The 22,341-nt window shown below is 34.6% G+C and overlaps 1 protein-coding gene across 1 annotated transcript in view; it reads left to right on the top strand.

The window, feature by feature from the left end:
- Positions 1 to 640: 640 nt before the first annotated feature.
- Positions 641 to 22,341, top strand: part of TMEM232 (transmembrane protein 232) — a gene marked incomplete at its 5' end in the record, with an annotated part of 213,606 nt that continues 191,905 nt past the window's right edge. The window contains 8 exon segments of the mRNA XM_059062356.2: positions 641 to 712; positions 714 to 764; positions 5,258 to 5,363; positions 5,944 to 5,946; positions 7,198 to 7,352; positions 12,497 to 12,536; positions 12,539 to 12,595; positions 14,863 to 15,017. Of these exon segments, the coding sequence (XP_058918339.1) occupies positions 641 to 712; positions 714 to 764; positions 5,258 to 5,363; positions 5,944 to 5,946; positions 7,198 to 7,352; positions 12,497 to 12,536; positions 12,539 to 12,595; positions 14,863 to 15,017 (639 nt within the window).

The following is a 22,341-nucleotide window of genomic DNA, read 5'->3' as shown; positions in this document are numbered from 1 at the left end:
ATATGTGCTCTCTCCCTTGCTACCTCCCCACACTCCAGCTCTCAACACAGCATCGGAATGATCCTGTTAAAATATAAGTTGAATTATGCCACTCATCTTATCAAAACCCTGCAATAGATGCCCATCTCATCCAAAGTTAGTATGTCTCCTTGTCACCTCTCTGACTTTACTACATACATCTTTTCTGTCCTGCCTACTTTACTTCAGCCACAGTTCGACTGATTCCACTTGCACGGAGGGAATAATGTTTTAGCTTAAATTGAACCAACACTGAAATATGTGAGGAGATAAATCAGTCTTCAACGTAATGAAGCAATGCTGGATTTTTTTCAAAGGCTACAAAGTTCTTCAATATCATGAGAATTCTATTTCTCAAACCAAGAGTATGATAAGATCAATCTAGGAGACCTGTATATATATATATACATATATATATAGATAGATAGATAGAGAGGTAGATATAGATATATATACACACACATATATATACATAAATATTTTACTGATTTTTGTGTGTGTGAAACTTTCTCATTAAGATAAAGTGCTTTTTCAGAAAATAGATACACTTAGCCACTGGATGTTTGATTAATTAAAATTTGGAAGTGATAGCTATAATTATTGATTTTTTTTTCTTTTTTGGTTTGGGCCACCATTTTCAATCACAAAAGAATTCATCTTGAGACTCAACCAAACAAAAAAAACCAAAAAAAATAGAGGAGGAAGAACTGTTGGACATAGCTAGAAAAAACCTTATGAAATGTAAGGTAATGGCACACTATTGATTACTTAGCATGTGAACTTTCTCTTCCAGTTGGTGGGTGATTACATGTTCTAAAATATTGAAAGAAAAAGACAAGAATACACCTTTCTTTAATCATAAGTAGGCATAGTTAAAAATACTAATGCAAATTAAAGTTAAAACTTATGACCAAATTATTCAATGTCAAATGGCTTTTTGTATGAAGAGTCTTCATAAATTATTGGAGAATATATTTGTTGGCACTAATCCAAGAGCCCACAGCAAAATATCAATGGCTGGTAAATAAATTTTTGTTTATGAAAATTACACTTTTTACTAAAAAAATGTTAACTGATATATGATGTTTCCTAAAGAGGAAAGAAAGGTCTCCTAAACATTCACTATACATGCACAGAGTACTCTGTTCTTTCTCTGTAACAAACTATTCACCTAACTTGTAGAAAATACATTCTTTAAGAATATGTCATTAATTCACAAAATTTCAAACACATATAAAAACAGAACAGAAAGTAAAATAAGTCCTTGTTTTACCTTTTCTTCATTAGATCCAGTTTAAGTTTTGGCAGAGAAATAATATACATATGATTTTGCTTTAACACTAGATAACTGGTGAAATAAAAGCTGCACAAAACAAGCATTAATTAAGACAACTTTTTTTTGTGGCTGTTATTTCCCAGCATTTTGGCTCATGATTGACCATATATTTAAAATTTAAAAAAAAATCCATGAAAAAAGTTGATTAGAAAAAAGAATATATACTTTATTAGCTTTGCATGCAGATAGTTGCCAGCAGGTACATTCATCAATGAGTTTCTCTTCAGTTGGCCAACTGGGGCAGCCCGAGGAATGGCCACATTAATATAAGGGGGGCAATCTTCATATCTCTTTTATGTTCACTAACTTCAGTCCACCCACAGTGAAGTAGCTGGAGTTCTCCAGAAAACTGGCATCAAGCTATTTTTTTCAATATAGTTACCCTTTTAAGATCAGAGATGCATTCTCTTGGTGAGGAAATGAGACAGAAGTAATCCCTAGAAAGAAAGAGTGAAAATTATTTTCTGATATTACTCAGAATATTAACATTCTCTACATTTTAACTCTAATAGTTTATGTAAAATGTCAAAAAATAAATATAATAAATGAAAAAATATATAGCTTTAAGAGCATCAGCCTCATAGAATGACTTTCAGAATAAAGGGATAATACAAATAAATAAGTGAATAAATAAAAATGAAAATAAATGATAAAATAGTAATAAAATACAAATAATAGAATTAGTAAAATATAAATAATATCAATCATATATATATATAAATAAATATATAGATAGATCAATAAAACAAAGAGCTAGGCTTTTGAAAGGGTAAACAAAATCAACAAACCTTTAGTCAGTCTCACCAAGAAGAAAAGAGAGAGGATCCAAATAAACAAATTGAGAAATGAAAGAGGAGAAATAGCAACTGATACCACAGAAATACAAAAAATTCACAAGAAAATACTATGAATAGTTATATGCCAACAAAATGGACTACCTAGAAGAAATGGACAAGTTTCTAGAAACATACAGCCTACTAAAACTGAGTCAAGAAGAAACATAATTTGAAGAGACTGATCACTAGACCTGAAATATGTAATAAAAAACTCCCTGCAAAAAAAAGTCCGGGACTGGAAGGCTTCACTGGGGAATTCTGCCAAACCTACAAAGAAGAACTTATACCTATCCTTCTCAAACTCTTCCAAAAAACTGAAGAGGAGGAAACATTCCCAAAGTCATTCTCTGAAGCCACCATCATCCTGATGCCAAAACCAGCCAAAGACACTACCAAAAAAATAAATAAATAAATCACAGGCCAATATCTTTGAATTTAGATGTAAAAATCCTCAGCAAAATATTAGCAAACTGAATCCAACAACACATAAAAGGATTGTACACTATGATCAAGTTGGAGTCACCCCATGGTCATAAGGATGGTTCAACATATGCAAATCAATCAATGTTTTAAACCACATCAACAAAAGAAAAGATAAAACAACAACATGATCATTGCAGAAAAGCATTTGATAAAATTCAACATCCATTCCTGATAAAAACTCTCACCAAAGTGGGTATACAGGGAGCATATTTCAACATAATAATGAGCCACTTATGACAAACACACAGTCAACATAATACTCATTGGTGAAAAGCTTGAAAGCCTTCTTGCTAAATTCTGGAACAAGACAAGGATGCCCACTCTTACCAATTCTCTTCAACATAGTGTTGGAAGTCCTAGGCACAGCAATCAGAAAAGAATAAAAGGTATCCAAATTGGAAAGGAAGAGATAAAATTGTCATTGTATGCAGATGATATGATACTCTATATAGAAAACCCTGAAGACTCCACACAAAAACTATTAGAACTGATAAATGAATTCAGCAAGGTAGCAGGATACAAGATTAACTTACAGAAATCTGTTCCATTTCTTTACAGTAACAAGGAAATATCAGAAAGAGAAAGTTAAAAAAAAAAAATTCCATTTAACATCATGTCAAAAAAAAAATACCTAGGAATAAACCTGACCTAGGAGGTGAAAGACTTACATGCTAAGAACTATAAAAGATTGATAAAGGAAATTGAAGGTGATTCAAAGAAATGGAAAGATATCCAATACTTTGGATTGGAAGAATTAATATTGTTAAAATGGCCATACTGCCCAAAGCAATCTATAGAATTAATGCTATCCCTATCACACTACCCATGACATTTTTCACAGAGCTAGAACTAAGAATCTTGGAATTTACATGGAACCACAAAAGACCCAGAATTGCCAAAGCAATCCTGGGGAAAAAGTACAAAGGTGGAAGCATAACCCTCCCAGACTTCAGATAACACTACAAAGCTACAGTAATCAAAACATTGTGGTATTGGCACAACAGACATATGGATCAGTGGAACAGAATAGAGAGCCCAGAAGTAAATCCACACACCTAGAGTCAATTAATCTTCAATGAAGGAGGCAATAATATACAATGGGCAGTCCCTTCAACAAGTGGTATTGGGAAAACTGTACAGCCACATGTAAATCAATGAAGTTAGAACACACCCTCACACCATAAACAAATGTAAACTCAAAATGATTTAAAGACTTAAATATAAGACATGACACCATAAAACTCCTAGGAGAGAACACTGGCAAAACATTCTCTGACATAAATTATACCAGTATTTTCTTAGGTTAGTCTCTCAAGGCAATAGAAATAAAAGCAAAAATAAACAAATGGGACCTAATCAAACTTATAAGCTTTTGCACAGCAAAGGAAACCATACACAAATGAAAAGATCACTTGTGGACTGGGAGAAAGTATCTGCAAGTGATGCAACTGACAAGGGCTTAGTTTCCAAAATATACAAAACAGCTCATACAGCTCAATATCAAACAAACTCCAAACAACCCAATCAAAAAATGGGCAAAAGACCTAACTAGATGTTTCTTCAAAGAAGACATACAGATGGGCAACAGGCACATGACAAGATGCTCAACATCACTAATTGTTACAGAAATGCAAATCCATATCATAGTGAAGTAATCACCTCACACTGATCAGAATGGCCATTATCAAAAAGTCTACAAATAACAAATGCTGAAGAGGGCATGGAGGAAAATGAACCCTCCTATAGTGTTGGTCGGAATGTAAATTGGTGCAGTCACTATGGAAAACAGTATGGAGGTTCCTTAAAACACTTAAAATAGTTACCATATGATCCAGCAATTCTACTCCTAGGCATATATCTGGAAAAGATGAAAAGTCTAATTCAGAAAGATACATGCACCCCAATGTTCATAGCAGCACTATTTACAATAGCCAAAACATGGAAGCAACCTAAGTGTCCATTGACAGGTGAATGGATAAAGAAGATATATATATATAATTGCTCAGCCATAAGAAAGAATGAAGTATTGCCATTTGCAGCAATATGGATGGATCTGGAGATTATCATACTAGGTGAAGTAAGTCAAACAGAGAAAAACAAATATCATATGATATCACTTACATGTGGAATCTAAAAAAAGAATACAAATTAACTTATTTACAAAACAGAATCAGACACACAGACATAGAAAACAAACTTATGATTACCAAAGGGAAAAGTGTCAGAGAGGGATAAATTAGGAGTATGGAATTAACAGATATACACTACTATATATAAAATAGATAAACACCAAGGACTTACTGTATAGCACAGGAAACTATATTCAATGTCGTGTTATAACCTATAATGGAAAAGAATCTGAAAAGGAATATATATATATAGATGTATATGTATAACTGAATCACTTTGCTGTACACCTGAAACTAAAACAATACTGTAAATCAAGTATATTCAATAAAAACAAGTAAAATATTAACAAATTATAAATAATAAAATAAATAATAGAATAAATAAAATATAGATAATAAAAATAAATTTAAAAGCTGTAAATTTTTGTTTGCCTCTTTTATCTTCCCCATAACAGAGGAAATTGGGTCTCAAAACCTTAGGTACTGGGAGGCATGTGCATCTTCCTACGACATGGACTGAAGTAGTGTATCTGGCTCAGTGCAAAGGAGAAATCCAAGATGGTATGTCCTCTAACTAAGCTCTTTTTCGTTACCCTAAGTGTTTTCTAGATTAGAGTGAAGGCATAATTTGAGAACTTTAATATTTAGAAATTGTGCAGGAGCCAAGGAAAATATGCCTTTCTCTATTGAAATACCTGATAATGTTTCATTATGAAAGGTCCTTTTGTAATTTTGAATTTATGAATTTGGCTGCTCAACTTTTTAATTATGAAATTGTTTTAAAAACTTTTGCTCAGCAGAGTCTTTATTGCTTTTTCTAAAATTAGTAACTAATTAAAAAGTAATATAAAATGTCATTTAGTGATTTTCAAGAACACTAAGCACTATACTTTAGAGAAATTCATTTCTGCATTTTATAATTCTCACTCATAAAACATTAACCAAATGGCCATTTGTTTTTCACTTGTTTTAAACAGCCATTTTACTCATTACCTTTTCATTTATCACTTATTTCTGCCTCCTTTTAAACCACCCTCCAAACAATCTAAAAAAGAAATTAAAAAACATTATTTTTAAGGAAATAAAGTTTCTTCTATATTATTCTAAATTTTGTGTGTATGCCTTTTAAAATGAGTTTTAGAATGTTAACCATATGAGGTCAGAGAGTATTTTCCCTTATAAATTGGGTTTTGTAGTGCTATCTGGGAGCTTTCAAGCAACAGGAAGAATAAGAATGATTTTGTATTTAACTTGCCTTTATGGCACTTCATCACAGTGCTATCCACAGCCTGACCCTATTAAATGTTTAAATGATATTGAAGTAAACAATCTTGGCTTACCAGCAACCAGCAGCCCCTTGCTCTTCTTTGTCAATTAAACCTCAGTTTTGTTCATGAAAGCGCCTCAAAATCTTTGTACAGGCACATTCTTGGAGATATTGTGAGTCTGGTTCCAGATCACCATAATAAAGCAGATATTGTAATAAAGCGAGTCACATTAATTTTTTTGTTTCACAGTGCATGTAAAAGTTATGTTTACACTATAATGTAGTGTATCAAATGTGCAATAGCATTATGTCTGAAAATGTACATACCTTAATTAAAAAATAATGCTGTTGGAAAAGTGGCACTGATAGACTTGCTAGATGCAGGGTTGCCACAAACCCTCAAGTTGTAAAAAATACAGTATCTGCAAAGCATAATAAATCAAAGTGAATAAGATGAGGTATGCCTGTAATGACATGAGGTGCAATGTTCTGTAGGGCCTTAGCGCTATATTCTTCCTTGTTCAGCTCCATTGGGCCTTATTTCCTCTGCTTTGATTTTCTATTCTTCTACTTTTCTCTTTTATAGCACTTACCTTGAGCACTGTCTTTTGTCATCCAGTTCTGTCCTATTTCCCCACCATTATGTATGTGGCCTAGTGATCTATTTTGTGTCGGGTGGAAGAGCTGGAGCTCCTAGGGCATTTCTCTCTCTCCTTGCCTCTTCCCCCTCCCCGCCCTCCCCACCTCCCCCCACCTCTGTAGTCTCTTCAGCTTAGTGACTTCTGAGTAGTTGAATGTACTACATGGCAGCTTAGAATTCCAAAGGTAGTATCTTGACAAAGAGATAGAGGGGGCAACTGTATTGCCTTTTCTGATCTAGCCTTGGAAGTCATGCATTGTCACTTCTGCCACATTCTATTTGTTGAAGCAGTCACAAGGCCTGCTCAGGTTCAAGGGGAAGGGGGCATAGACTTCACCTCTTGATGGGAGGGATGTCAAAGATTTTGTGAATATTTTAAAACCACAATGTGGTCTTGGTGACTGAGCAAATAGTTAATTAGAAGACTTAATTTTAGTATGTAGAAAAGCAGCATAATTTATAAATTTTACTTTGTAATATTTCAAAAGCTTTAAATATGCTTTATGCTTCCCTAGACCATGCTACCTTTGATTACGATCATCTGCTTGCCTTATTTTCTGTTGCAGTATCAGTTTTACATAGACTCTGTTGTGATGCATTCCTAAAGATGTACTTATATTCAGTTGAAATAAATCTGGGAAAGGTAAGTTTTTAAATAATTTTAATGTTTTTTAATTGCTACATGTAGTACATCTAGCCTCATTATATCTGTTTCAGGAGCTAAACGCCATTTGGTTTTATTACAGAATATTCTCGTTTGGTAGCTTATTTTAATCTCCTCTAAATGTGGACATTACATTATTGCTTGATATGCAAATGGAGATAGTTTGAGAAAATACAGTTTCACCAACTGTGTAAGAAAATAACATTTAATTAAAAATCAAGTTTGTACTTATTTCTGAGTATATATAGCTTTTCTCCTCTCTATTTTTTTTTTAACATCTTTATTGGAGTGTAACTGCTTTACAATGGTGTTTTAGTTTCTGCTTTATAACAAAGTGAATCAGCTATACATATACATGTATCCCCATATCTCCTCCCTTTTGTGTCTCACTCCCACCCTCCCTATCCCACCCTTCTAGGTGGTCACAAAGCGCCGAACTGATCTCCTTGTGCTATGTGGCTGCTTCCCACTAGCTATCTATTTTACATTTGGCAGTGTATATATGTGAATGCCATGCTCTCACTTCATCCCAGCTTACCCTTCCTCCTCCCTGTGTCTTCAAGTCCATTCTCTACATCTGCATCTTTATTCCTGTCCTGCCCCTAGGTTCTTCAGAACCATTTTTTTTTTTAGATTCCATATATATGTGTTAGCATACGGTATTTGTTTTTCTCTTTCTGACTTACTTCACTCTGTATGACAGACTCTAGGTCTATCCACCTCACTACAAATAACTCAATTTTGTTTCTTTTTAAGGCTGAGTAATATTCCATTGTATATATGTGCCACATCTTCTTTATCCATTCATCTGTTGAGGGACACTTAGGTTGCTTCCATGTCCTGACTATTGTAAATAGAGCTGCACTGAACATTGTGGTACATGACTCTTCTTGAATTTTGGTTTTCTTAGGGTATATGCCCAGTAGTGGTATTGCTGAGTTGTATGGTAGTTCTATTTTTAGTTTTTTTAAGGAAGCTCCATACTGTTCTCCATAGTGGCTGTATCAATTTACATTCCCACCAACAGTGCAAGAGGGTTCCCTTTTCTCCACACCCTCTCCAGCATTTATTGTTTGTAGATTTTTTATGATGGCCATTCTGACTGGTGTGAGGTGATACCTCATTGTAGTTTTGATTTGCATTTCTCTAATGATTAGTGATGTTGAGCATCCTTTCATGTGTTTGTTGGCAATTGTATATCTTCTTTGGAGAAATGTTCTCCTCTCTATTTTAAGGATTGCTAAATGCCACATTTCCAGTTAAAAATGCTGACTGATAATTCTTAAATTGTTGCACGATTTGAGAAGATGAGTTGTTCTCTCAGTTTTCTATGTCATTTTAGAGCCATAAGATGGGAAACTATGTTTATGTAGCTCATGTTTCATAAGGTCCTAGAAGACATATGGTTCTACTTCCTGTGATGATCAAGGTTGCCTGCTGCAAAATTTATTATTAGTCAAAGAAATTTAGCTTAACTGATGGTTTTATTGCAAAGAAAAACAAGAAGAATAATTTTAAGAATAAATAAATATATATATGTATGTATCTCAATTGACATATATGTGTATATATAGCATTTGAAATTAAGTATGGTATTATTTGCAAAAATATATTTTTTCCATATTTAATTTTGATTATGAATTGTTAGAAAATGAGCATGAAGATATTCATGAGTCAGCCAGGGCATTTTTGGAAGATATGTATTTCAGACCTTATAAATTAGGTCTAGATCTTCTCTGATATGTTTGGGGGTAAAAGACTTATGGACACTAGGCAGGATACAGAGAACACATAACAGAAATTGAACATGCAAAGAACTGATGCTTTGCTAGAAGAACAGAAGGCAAAGAGACAAGTAAAATTATAATGTCTTTTTCTTCTTTCCTCTTTATTTCCCAAACTTTTCATTATGGCGATATTTAAGAGCTTATATTTATATAATTATTTTGGGATTTCAAATTTATATATAATACAAAAAGATGGGTATATTAGTTTATGAAGGAAAAAGAGTGGAGTGGAAAAACAGAGAAAGTGTGGCTTTTCTTTCCTTTCCTTCTCAGCCCCTTTACTGAACTTTTTTCCATTTCTTGCCTTTTATATTTCTGCCAGCAATAAAAATGGCTATAAAATAAAGTTTTTGCCATTGCACATATTGCTTATAATTTACGTATACCATGGATTCATTGAATTTTAAAAAGATGCCTGTATCCTCTCATCTGGATGTTTAGACTGTTTGCATTGCACAATGATCAGTGCTTTAGCTATTTTAGACATAATAACTTATTTAATCTTTGCAAAAGTCCTAAAAGGTAGGTGCTATTATTATCCACCATTCCACAGACTAGGCGTTGAGAGTCTAAGTGAATTACCCAAGATCTCAGCAGAGAAGATTTTGAAACCCACAGTCCAGTGGACTCAGCTATGATTCTACTCATTTACCTTGGCTCTCAGGTTTACTAATTTTAATGCTTACTTTTTATTGTTCTAGATAATATAAATTAACTAGTAGAAGTCAGCATGCTTTGTAAGTGCCTTTGATTTCAGGCAAGAAGCCGTTTCAATTATCCTCCTTGTCTTTGTAGGAATTTCATTATATATCTAACAGTCAGTTGGAAACTTCCCTTTTGATCTTTTCTTGTTGACAGAATGGTATATTTAGTGGTATTACCATAAAGGCATTACTCACCTTAATATGCAACATTTTGTTTCTCTTTTCACAAAGAAGTATGTAGCTCAGGGTTGGGAAGAGCCAGAAATACCTGATTCCCTAATATTACTTACTTTCCAATTTTGTGTGCATTCTTTCCTCATTGTTTACCTCTGAGTGTAGAATCTTAACTACTGACGTCTACTTATTAAAGTATAGGAATAACATATAAGCAACAGTAGGTTTAATAGATTTTATTTTATTTTTATTTATTTTTAATTAATTATTTTTGGCTGCGTTGGGTCTTCATTGCTGTGCGTGGGCTTTCTCTAGTTGCAGTGAGCGGGGGCTACTCTTCGTTGTGGTGTGTGGGCTTCTCATTACAGTGGCTTCTCTTGTTGCGGAGCACGGGCTGTAGGCACGCGGGCTTCGGTAATTGTGGCACGCATCCTCTAGAGCGCAGGCTCAGTTGTTGTGAGGCACGGGCTTACTTGCTCCACAGCATGTGGGATTCTCCCGGACCCGTGCTCGAACGCGTGTCCCCTGCATTGGCAGGTGGACTCCTAACCACTGCGCCACCAGGGAAACCCGGTTTAATATATTTTAGATAGGAATATAAAGTGTTCTATCTTCTATAAAGAACATAAAACACATCACCAATGATTACAATGTAATACATAATAAGTATTATTCAGCATTTCTATTTCATGGTTAGATAACAGAGAAATGAAGATAAGAAAAGATGAAAAGAGAAGGAAAGAAAGGGGTGAAAGAATAAAGGAAGAAAAGACAGGTGAGCAGTGAAAGAAACTGACTAGCAGAAATTTAGGAGGCAAAGCTTAAGTTGTCACCCTACAGAGAGAGTATGTACACAAATGAAACATGAGGACAGATGCATAGAAAGTTCCAGAATTCCTTAGAGATAAAGACAGGCAGATTTTTCAACAAAAATCTGGCTTTTCAGAATATTACAGATGAAAGCTTTTAAAACCATTTTTCCAAGCACAGTTGTATAGAGTTTCACTTCTGGATAAAGTGAAACTCATGACCAAATTGGTGTATAATATAGCAGTTTTGCAAACTGATATGTTGATTGTGTATTTTTCTCTTCAGACCCACTTTAAAATTTTAAAGTATTGCTTTCAATATCATTCTCCGATCCCTTGCAAAATCTTAAATTATTCTTCTTCTGATGAATTTATTATTTCCAACTTTAATATGCTCACTTAGAGTATTAAAATATTCTTTTAAATGATCTGTTGATCTCCACTTCCTTCTCATCTAACTTCAGTCTCTTGGAGAAGCATAGTACTATATCAAAGTGTTTTATACGAAGAGATCCCTTGGCATGACATAAACATTTTATTTTTATTTATTCTTGAAAGTCGATAAATGGTGCATGTTTATAATTTATGGATGTATTTACAAATATTCATGGTGCATTCTTAGAATTTATTTTAATGATAGAAGTTTTTGATAAAAATATTTGGAAATCACTGCTATAATAGAAAGTTCATATCTTTTGATGCAATATACCCAGTCCAGGGTATGAATTTCAGTAATGCTACTTATTTGCTTAATAGTCTTAGGTGAAGCACTGAGACTTGGTAGAATCATCTTTTGAATTTAATTTTATTTTTTTACATGTAGATCTAATAATACCCTGCACCATTGTTAAGATGTTAAGAGGATTTGCATATATGTATATCTTGATAGTGATATAATGGTAGTTATTATTATTGTTTGGTCCTTTTCCGTAATCTTATGATTTAGCAATTTAGGCATTTACATTCCATTTATTTCTATAGTGTGTGTGTGTTTTTTTTTCGTTTTCTGTGAAATCTTATATATTTTTGCAGATATTTAATTTTCTGTTGTCTATGTAAAACAGTTTTAACTATACATGTATTTTAAACTTCACAGAAGTACGATATGAAAATGTGTATTTAGTAATGACATTGTGTGTGTGTGTGTGTGTGTGTGTGTGTGTGTGTGTGTGTGTATTTTCAGGAGGGAATGGGGACTTCAGTACAACATACTATGCACAGGCAGAATATTTCTCAAAACTATTGCAATCCACATTCATCTATATACTGAGACAAGGCACTGTGCAATGTACTATCATATTTTCTCTTTTATTTTATTTAAAAATACCCTTTCTATTGATTTCATGACTCACTTAAGGGGCGTGATTTGCAATTTGAAAAATACTGTTCTAAAGGACATAGAACAAAATAGTATTCAGTATTGGTCATTATATGTAATGGAGAGATGATTTATGAATTTTTTTTTGCTGAACCAGTATTTTAACCTTGATACAAATGTTTTAAAGTTATTTCAAAAGCATACAATCTCAAATGAATTTGAAATTGTTTCATCAAAAGCAAATGTAATGATAAAATGGTTTCTTTTACTTATGGTTTTTAAATGTTTATTGATGCAACACAAAAATGCTTTTTTTTTTCTTTTTTGACAGACTGGCTATTTGGTCTTCTTATGACTTTTTATATATTTCCTTCCAGTCACCTGGAAAGTTTTAAACAACACTTACTTAGGCTTCAACCCTATTTATATGGTAGACTGTCTTTTATTTTCTACATTTATCAATGTTTTATGTTATTTTGAGGAACTCAGACTATCACTATAAAGAGTATAGGCTGTATTTTATTTTTCGTGAAAGAAAATAGGTGCAGTACTGAAGAGCACAGCTTCTGGGTGAGACTGCTTGGGTTTTACTTTTAAATTTCCTACTTAACTAAGTGTATGAACTTGTCCGTGGCTCAGTTTTCTTATCTGTAATATCTAACTCACTGGATTTCAACAAAGTTAAATTCATATTTTAGTAAGGTAACCCTAATGGTGATGTAGTTGCTGGACTGGAGTAAGGAGAGAGTGGATGCAGGGGGTCTATTAGCTATGACGTTTGTACAGGCAAGAGATGTTAAAGGTATGAACTTCTAAAATGGGGATGGATAGAGTAAAATAGTTTTTAACAGTGTTTAGGAGATAAAAAACACTGAACTTGGTGATTCCTTGGATCTAAACTATATATAAGGGAAAGTGACAAATTCAGGATGAATCTTAAATTTTACATATTGACTAATAAGGTCAAGATAATGGTGCTATAAACTGAGAGAATTTTGGAGAAACATTTGGACATACTGAATTTGAAGGTCACTCAGGTGTATATACCCAGTTGGAAACAGAGGTTTGGAACTAGGGAAATAAGTGAAGCCTCGGAATCACTTATTTCATGGGTATCAACATGGATCATTTGACAGTCATCACTGTTAACGTGGATGAGATAACCTGGGAATGGGAGGTGGTGGGGGGGAGAAATTTATTCTAGTAGTAGAGTCTTGGGGAACATAAACATTTAATAGATTATTGGAGTAACAGACTTCAACCAGTAGAGAAGAATTAGTAGAAAAAGGAGGGAGTGATGATATAGAAAGCCAAAGAGGGGAGAGTCAAGAAGATCAACATTATCAAGAGCTGTAAAATCATTAAACAATAGGAGGTCTGAGACGGGTGATGGGTTTCTGAAGTCAGAAAGTCATTGTTCTTGGGAGCATTACCGAGTGGAAGCAAAGTTCAGACTGGAGGTAAACAAAGAGTGAAGGGAAAGTTTAAGCATAAGACAGAGGTGGTGAACTGTTTTAAAAAGCTTAGCTATGAAAGGAAGGAGAAATATGTCAATAGTTTGGATGAAAAAACAAGGTCAAAAGAGGAGAAGATTAGTATGTTGTAGGATAAGAAATAAAGAGACTCAAGATGCAAGAAAGGGAGTAATACTTGATGGGAAAAGCCATAGAGGAGGGGAGTAGAAGGTAATGGTGCAAGTGTTTTGGATACAAGTTTTGATAGGGTCTGAAACCAAGGCATGGCTGTAGATTGACAGTATAGGAATTTGTGTCTACCGTATCACTTGTTTTGCTTTCTTCATTACATTATAAATCTCTTTTAACTCCTCAGTGTTCAGCATAGTGATTCATCAAATATTCAGGTAGTGGTGGCAAATACATTTTGCAAGATTATTTGTATAAAACCTCAAGTTCTTACACTGGCTTGTTATTGTTGATATATCGCAAGAACATCAACATTTTGTTTCATATAAGGATAAAATCCTAGATATTGCCCTCTTATCACATGCTGTTAAATGGAGCCCTACTGAGGCTACATGTTCATCTTCAGCAACAGGTGGATTCCTGCCTGAGGCTATTAGTTACCGCTACTACCTACCCATACAACCATCCAATAGAAGAGTGGTTATTACTAATTTTTCCATTGTGTCGATGGACTAAAACTCAGATTGTTTAAAAGTTTGTAAAAAGAACAGCACAGAGATGGTTCTGTTAAATACCACAGTCTTATGTTAAATGACATAATTGTTGCTGTTGTTAAACTACGTATTTTTAAAAATCAACAACAATGACATCTTGAAAAGAATTAAACTGGAGAATGTTGGTTTAAAAGCAATGACATTGATTACAATATCAGATTATCCATTATGAATAGTATCTATTCTGACTTGATTTATTTTCAGCTGGAAGTTTACAGGGATTGTTGTGTAGTAACTATACTTAATTGGGCATTCAGCCATTATGTAATTGCTGTTCTGAATTATATAAACTCTTATGTATGAATTATTTACCTTGTAGTTTTCTATTATACCACTAGGGGTCATACATAACATTATTAATCTTCAATAGATGGGGAAATATACAGCAGTTTCAGCCTTTAAGTACTGAATTTAATTATATTTTAATAACTAAAAGACAAATGAAGTGCAGTGAGAGATGTTAATGAAATATTTCTCACAAATTATTTTTCTTACAATAGCACTTTCTTTCTCTGGAGAATTATATTGCAAGTATCCAAACATTTTCTCAAATGTGCAGTGTATTCTGAAAATCATGGAAATTGTATGTAAAAGAGAATTCCCTTCTCAATCAATTTTTAGCCCTGTGGAAGACAAGAATGTAGATTCTGAGATGGTGAGTATATCCTAGCGCATGACGAATCAGATCAGATTACTATGCTTAAATAATCATGCTTGCTAATTCGGTAACATGGCTGAAGATGAATTTAGCTGCAGGAGAGGAGTGAACAGCACAGACATTAAAGTCATGTGCACATTTCCTGGACAGTAGTTAGTAGGATCAGTAGTGGGGCATCAGTATCCACCACTACTACTTTATTTTTTTTTTTTAATTTTTAAAATTTTTTCGGCACGCGGGCCTCTCACTGTTGTGGCCTCTCCTGTTGTGGAGCGCCGGCTCCGGACGCGCAGGCTCAGTGGCCATGGCTCATGGGCCCAGCCGCCCCGCAGCATGTGGGATCCTCCCGGACTGGGGCAGGAACCCGTGTCCCCTGCATCGGCAGGCGGATTCTCAACCACTGCGCCACCAGGGAAGCCCCAGGAAGCCCCACCACTACTACTTTAAATGGAGTAATGCCATAATACCTTCTTCCTTATAGATTCCATCTCAGCTGATTAATTAAAAATTGCAACATAATTTAGATTGACTTTTAAATGAACATTTAAGATATTACATTTTTATTAAAGGGAGAGTGTGTAAAGTACAGGCTGTTAATGAGAGCAAGCGTAATATTTTTATGCTTCCATGATTCATATGTAATAACATTTAATATGCTATTAAAATCAACTGAAATTTTTTTAATGGTTCAAAATTGAGAAAGTAATACCTGGTATATGAAAAATCTCCTTTTAATTTCTAACTTAGATATTAATGATCAACATTAGAGAAAACTATCTGTCCCAATTGTATATAATTCCTTGGTATGTAATAAGCTATGATTATACAAACAGAACTCCAGTGTTCATATACCTTATATTGCTGATGTACTTCAAAAGTCAAACTTCAATCTTTGGAGTTGTAATGCCTTTATTTCCTTTTCTCACATATATTCCAAAAGAAAGCAGTGAACACTTCAAAACCTTGATTATTTTATTTTTTGTTATATATACTTATTATTTTATAATTTATAAATAGAAATTTTGTTTTTCTAATAATTTCTTAAAAAGGAGAAAAATGCATTTAATATGATGCTAGTTGGAACAACTAAGGAAATTTAAGGAAAATTCTTTTTTAAAATAATTTTGCCTGTGAGCTGCTTCACAGTTTCCCTGTGCTTCCCTTGGGCCCTTTCCACAGCTATCTAAAATTTAAGCCTATAAGGAGGAACATTTAACGACATCTATCTGTGTTCTTTCTAGGAGTTAGTGTTTTCGTTTTGGCTCATAACTTGGTAAACCATTTATATAAAGAGTGACGTATACTAAGCCATTTGAACCATTTGGTTATGCTTACTAATAAACACACATTGCTTCATGCGTAGAAAGGATCTTGTTTTAAAGTTTCAAAAATGTTTTAACAATAAATATATAACCTAAGATACTGAGCAACAGAAAAAGCACTGACTCTCAAGAGGAAGGGCCTGTTCACCAATTGACTTTGTGATCCAGAGTAGGTCCATTAAGCTCTCCAAATCCCCATTTGCTTATCTTTAAAAAAGACACCACTGGGTACTTCCCTGGCAGTCCAGTGGTTAAGAATCTACGCTTCCACTGCCGAGGGCATGGGTTTGATCCCTGGTTGGGGAACTAAGATTCTGCATGCTGTGTGGTGCAGCCAAAAAAAAAAAAAAAAAAAAAAATATATATATATATATATATATGAAGTGAAGGAATAACTTCAAAAAAAAAGACAACACCACAACCATAATCATTATCATCATCATCATCATATTTGCCCTAACTAATCTACAGAGTTGTGAAGATTACACAAAAGCATGTGCCTTATAAATTATTAAGAGCCATGCAAACATAAATAATAATTATTGAAAAATATACTTAGGAACTCACTTTAACTTAGGCAGTTAAATGTAATAATTTTTATCTAAGGACATGCTTATGCTGACTAAATAATTGTGCTTAACTGTGTAGTTAATTGTGCTTAAGTTAATATAGTGATGATTTGAGTGTTTTTCCTTTAAACAAATAAGATCCTGTGAAATCTTGACAACATGAGTGTTCCACTTGTCAGGCCGACAACTTTCAGTGTTAATTCTGCTTCTCCTTGAATCAATCTGTTTTTGTCAATCTTGGTGCACATATACAGCAAGAAAATTGAAGTTTGCGCTTCTATACAGTTAAGATCTACCTTGGTCTGAAGTGAAAGAGGCAAGAATGTCCACACATGAAAAGAATATATCTGTTTATAATGGGACAAGTCACTAAGTCTCTGTTCTTTTTTCCACTTTTTAAAACAAAGGGGCATAGTTTCAGTCTTTTTAAGTTCTATTTCACCACCATACATGAGATTCTATGAAGGGTTTATAACAGAATTTAGTCTCTCAGACTTATTGCCCTCCTTTGTCTACTCCCATTACCTCATAATATAAAGAATATAAAAGATAGTGTAGCCACAGTGCTGCTGAAAATTGCTGCTTCGGCTGATTCAGTGGTGGATGGCGTATTTTAATGTTGTCCTCCAGTTTCAGCCCATTTCTCCAGTACAGTTTAATCTAAGCCAGTCTCCCTAGTTCAGCTGAGTATTTACCCATTCATTACCCATCTGTCTCAACTTCTGGGAGAAGTAAGGGTGAAGAAGAGAGAAAACTGGGACTATAAAATATATACCTGTAATTCATCCTCTCTCCCTTTATTATTCATATGCTACAGAAGAGGATTTGTGGGTTTACTCCTACAGCTCATATCCTTCAGTAGTGCTAAAGGGTCCATGACAGCATATTTTGGCCACTGTAAAATACTTTAATATACTATAAGCATTTAAGTAGAAACATAATTTGTTTTCAAAGTGCTATTATAAAATTGCTTTTAAAAAAGGAATTCTGTAGGATATAGGCATTAGGATACACAGAATATGGGTGTTGGTTCTATATAAGAATAGGAAATCTCCTTTCCCTGCTGCTGGGACCCATTTCTCCTTTTAATGTTCTTTCAAGCTGATCCAGACACAGGGTTTCCATTGACTTTGACAAATGGTGCACTTTAATTGGCTCTGTGAATTGCAGAGCCTGAACACTGGATTGGGTTTTCCACTCTGTGCTTCAGCAAAGCTGAATTTGTTAAGCACACTTGTCACATTATAATAATAACATGGTTCTTTGGAGTAGGTAGATTCAAATTCAACTAAAATGCAGTAGACCGTTTACTAAATAGTTGCATCCATCCTAAAGTATTGTACAAATAGTTTTCTGAAAACTAGGAAACATAGGATTTACATTCAAATGTATTAGCAGTCTCATCCTTTAGTGCTTTAAGTACAGTACTCAGTAAGCTAAAGGCATTATCTAAATTTGAGACATTTTATGCTCTACTATATTTATAAATGGTTACTAGGAATTGGGTTAGACTGAGACACAGGTTCTTTAAAATTAGGAGCATTATCCTATGATTCATGCCCTGTTATTCAGGTAATGCATTTGTATTTAGGGGTCCTGTCATGGCAATGTCAGCTATCCCCCAAATAACTGAAAACAAGGATGAAACTCAAAAAGCTGTCTTTGAGCAGCCACAATAGAGCCCATGCTTCAGAGTTCATTTTTTTTTTTTTTTTTTTTTTTTCAGAGTTCATTTTTGTTATCAAAGAGAGCCTGGTCAGACACTCAGAGCTTCTCAAATTTGCACAAAATTCAAGCTGATAGCATTATCTGAGTTCTCAGCCAACAGCAGATTGGCAACACTTTGGTAGGTGGGCTTTCTGTCTTTAGAATGTATGCTCTGCCCACCGTTTCCACAGTGGGAGCTGGCTCCAAGGATGCAGCCTTGAGACTATAATGTGTTGCTGAGACTATTTGGATGGTATAGGTGACTGAACCTAGTTAAAGCATCTACATAAACCTTAAGATTCTGGAGGGCACGTGTGGAGATCTACTCTCTTGCAGCTGCCGAAGAGAAGCCTCCTGTGTAAGTTTCCTTGCTTGTTGAACCTGCCACCTGCCAATCTGGAGTGGCCTGCCTCTTTCTCAGGTCTCCCCCAACCTTGTTCTCCACGTATGGGGGCCAGTTTGCAAACCAGCATAGCTCAAAGCCGGGCAGCAAGTGGGGGAGATGAAAGAACTATAGGAAGTGGTCATAAAGCACCCCCAGATACACCAAAAAAGTTGGAAGGGGAAAAATAAGTTCTAGTTCTCTGGGAGTCATTTAATGCAGTGCTCAGTGCTTTTCAAACTGTCTGTGTAGAGGGTAAAAATCCCTCTACATTTTTTTAAGGAATTTTCCAGACTGTCACAGACTGATACTTTAAAAACTACAATAATAGCAAATTATTAAAAATAAAAAAATACATAGGCATTAATCTTTTTACTAGACTGAAAAGAAAATTAACTGTCAAATTTTGTAAAATTTTCTAAATATATATTCTTTATTTCTGTACTCTAGTTAACAGTTTGCAGAGGGGATTTATCTGCCAACCACACCTTGGGTGGGACTGATTTAGTGTAAAGGCAAAGAACTCTACACCACCTAATGGTTCTCAGAGCATTGCTTCCTCTTGGTCTGCTATACTGATGATGTACATGATGATTGTATTAAATCACATCATCATCATTATTATTTTAATTCATTCTAGTTTGGCAAATACATTTTTTCGTTTGCAAAAAGGAAAAAGCAGGGAAGAAACTTTAGCAGAATTTCCATGCAAATGCTTGAAATATATAAGGATATAATGCATATGGTTAAGAGATAAGCCTCACTTATTTGGAAAATTCCTAGGTGTGGCGGGTTCAAGGACCCTTCAGGAGCACACGTGCAGTTGGGAAAACTGGTTTTATTATTTGTTGCAGAGAGAGAACACACACCCAAAGGACTATGTGATGTCTCAGTTAGAGGGTGCTAGCATATGTCTATTATAGGAATTGGACTTTGGTTGGGTGATTTGGGGGAGGCTCTAAAGAAGCAGGGATTCTCTTTAGATTTGATGCTGCCAGAAAGCAGGGGCAATTCTGATTGGGTATTTTGTGTGTGGCACAGTGACTTTGTGTCTGTGCTTAGAAACAAAAATATCAAGTGGCTTTGTGTATTTATCAGAGCAATATTGTCTGAGGTTGATATTCTGTGAGTTTATATCCATCAGGAGAACAAAATGACCTGACAGTGAGCGCCACACCAGCTTGTAGTAATATTGATGTCAAATCAGTTCCGGAAGTCAGAGACTTCTTTTTTCTTTTTCAGTGATAAGTAAAAATGGTATCATATAAAATTAAAAATAAAACTTAAATATTCTTCATTATCTAAATCCTGATCATTTCTTTACCAAAGGGTTTTGGGAATTTTCTCTGGTGATGGTGTATAAGTTTGTTAATGAGAATTTTTGACCTAACTGAATAGTCTCTAGCCATGCAATGCACAACACATGATTTTAAAAAAACAAAGTATTGATTGTTTTAAATTAATTAGTCAAGCCATCCACAAGTTTCAAAACATATCTACCTATATATGTATTAATGTTTGCAACATGAGGGATGTCAGGCATCCAGGCTCAGACTGCTAGAGCAATTTGAGAAAAGAATTTCATTTATATGGGTTCCACTTTTGGGGGAGACTCTACCACAAAGCAGAAAATTGAGTTATTTAGATGAAATATGTACATTTACTGAAGTCTGCACGTCTCAGTCTGATGTCTTACATTATTTAAAAATAAAGCTTTTTTTTGGAAATTCTAACATTCTAAACACCGACTGGTTTCCATTTGCTTTTGTGGATGATTTTTCCCCTGAGTCGGTAGCCTTGTGCAGAGACTTTATCTTACTCCTCCCTTATTGCCAATGTCTGTGTTCCTGACATAATGTAAATCAATACACATCTGTGAGACTTAAATAAGCAGTTGACTAGAAACTTAAAACTAAGTTTAAAATTTTAAACTTAATTTAAACTTTATATATGAACTTCTGGCTTTCTCTCTTTTTTTTTTTTTTTTCGGTATGCGGGCCTCTCACTGTTGTGGCCTCTCCCGTTGTGGAGCACAGGCTCCGGACGCACAGGCCTAGCGGCCATGGCTCATGGGCTTAGTTGCTCCGCGGCATGTGGGATCTTCGCCGACCAGGGCACAAACCCGTGTCTCCTGCATCAGCAGGCGGATTCTCAACCACTGCGCCACCAGGGAAGCCCTGGCTTTCTCTCTTAAGAGTACTCAACATGAAAACTTTCTTTAAGTATAGTCTTGATGTTATTTTGTATAGTAAATGAGAATTGTAAAATCCTTTGGAATCTCTTTAAGTGTTTCTTTTGAGCATAAAAGAATAAAATATCAGCTAAATTAGTAATTTGAGTACATATCACAGGATGTGTATTTGAATCTTTACTGTTGACAAAAATTCAATGGGAGTGCTGTGTCTAAAAATAAAATCAAGTTTCTTTGTACCAGTTACTTTAGCAGATCAGTTAAGTCTATGAAACTGTTAGGAAGCACTCTAAGAAAAAAACAAATAGTCCATTTGTTTTCTGATTTTGTAGCCTTTTAAAATAGTTACTTTGCAGACATTGACCTCATCCAGCTAGGCAGTATTTTGGTCCTTAAAGTGAAACTCCATATTTTAAAACCCAATTTGCTGTTTGATCATTGTTCAAACTTTCCCCTCTTCCCTCCCCTAGGTGTCAGGGAGAACTAAGTCATATAGGTTTTTTTTTTTTTTTTTTTTTTTTTTTGTGGTACGTGGGCCTCTCACTGTTGTGGCCTCTCCCGTTGCGGAGCACAGGCTCTGGATGCGCAGGCTCAGCAGCCATGGCTCACGGGCCCAGCCGCTCCGCGGCATGTGGGATCCTCCCGGACCGGGGCACGAACACGTGTCCCCTGCATTGGCAGGCAGACCCCCAACCACTGCGCCACCAGGGAAGCCCCATATAGGTTTTAAGAAGCACAATTGTGTCTGATAGATGTCCCTTAGCAGATACAGGATTTTTGTCACATTGTGGAACTGATGTCATTGAACACAAGGGATCCATGTGAGAATATATTAAGAATTAAGTTCAGATTAACTATATATACTTACAAAAATGTATGTAAGTAAATATACTTACAAAAATGTATTTATGTAAATGTATTTAAGTAAATATATACTTACAAAAATGTATTTAAGTATGTTAACTATATATACTTACAAAAATGCATGTAAGTAATACATTTTGTAAGTAATACTTACAAAAATGTATTTAAGTAAAAATGTATTTAAGTAAAATGTCATTGAACACAAGGGATCCATGTGAGAATTTATTAAGAATTAAGTTCAGATTAACTATATATACTTACAAAAATGTATTTAAATTGCTCCACT

The sequence above is a fragment of the Kogia breviceps genome, chromosome 4 (assembly GCF_026419965.1).
Source record: "Kogia breviceps isolate mKogBre1 chromosome 4, mKogBre1 haplotype 1, whole genome shotgun sequence".
Classification (NCBI taxonomy): domain Eukaryota; kingdom Metazoa; phylum Chordata; class Mammalia; order Artiodactyla; family Physeteridae; genus Kogia; species Kogia breviceps.
The sequence above is the reverse complement of the archived record's forward strand: the minus strand, read 5'-3'. Positions and strand labels throughout refer to the sequence as shown.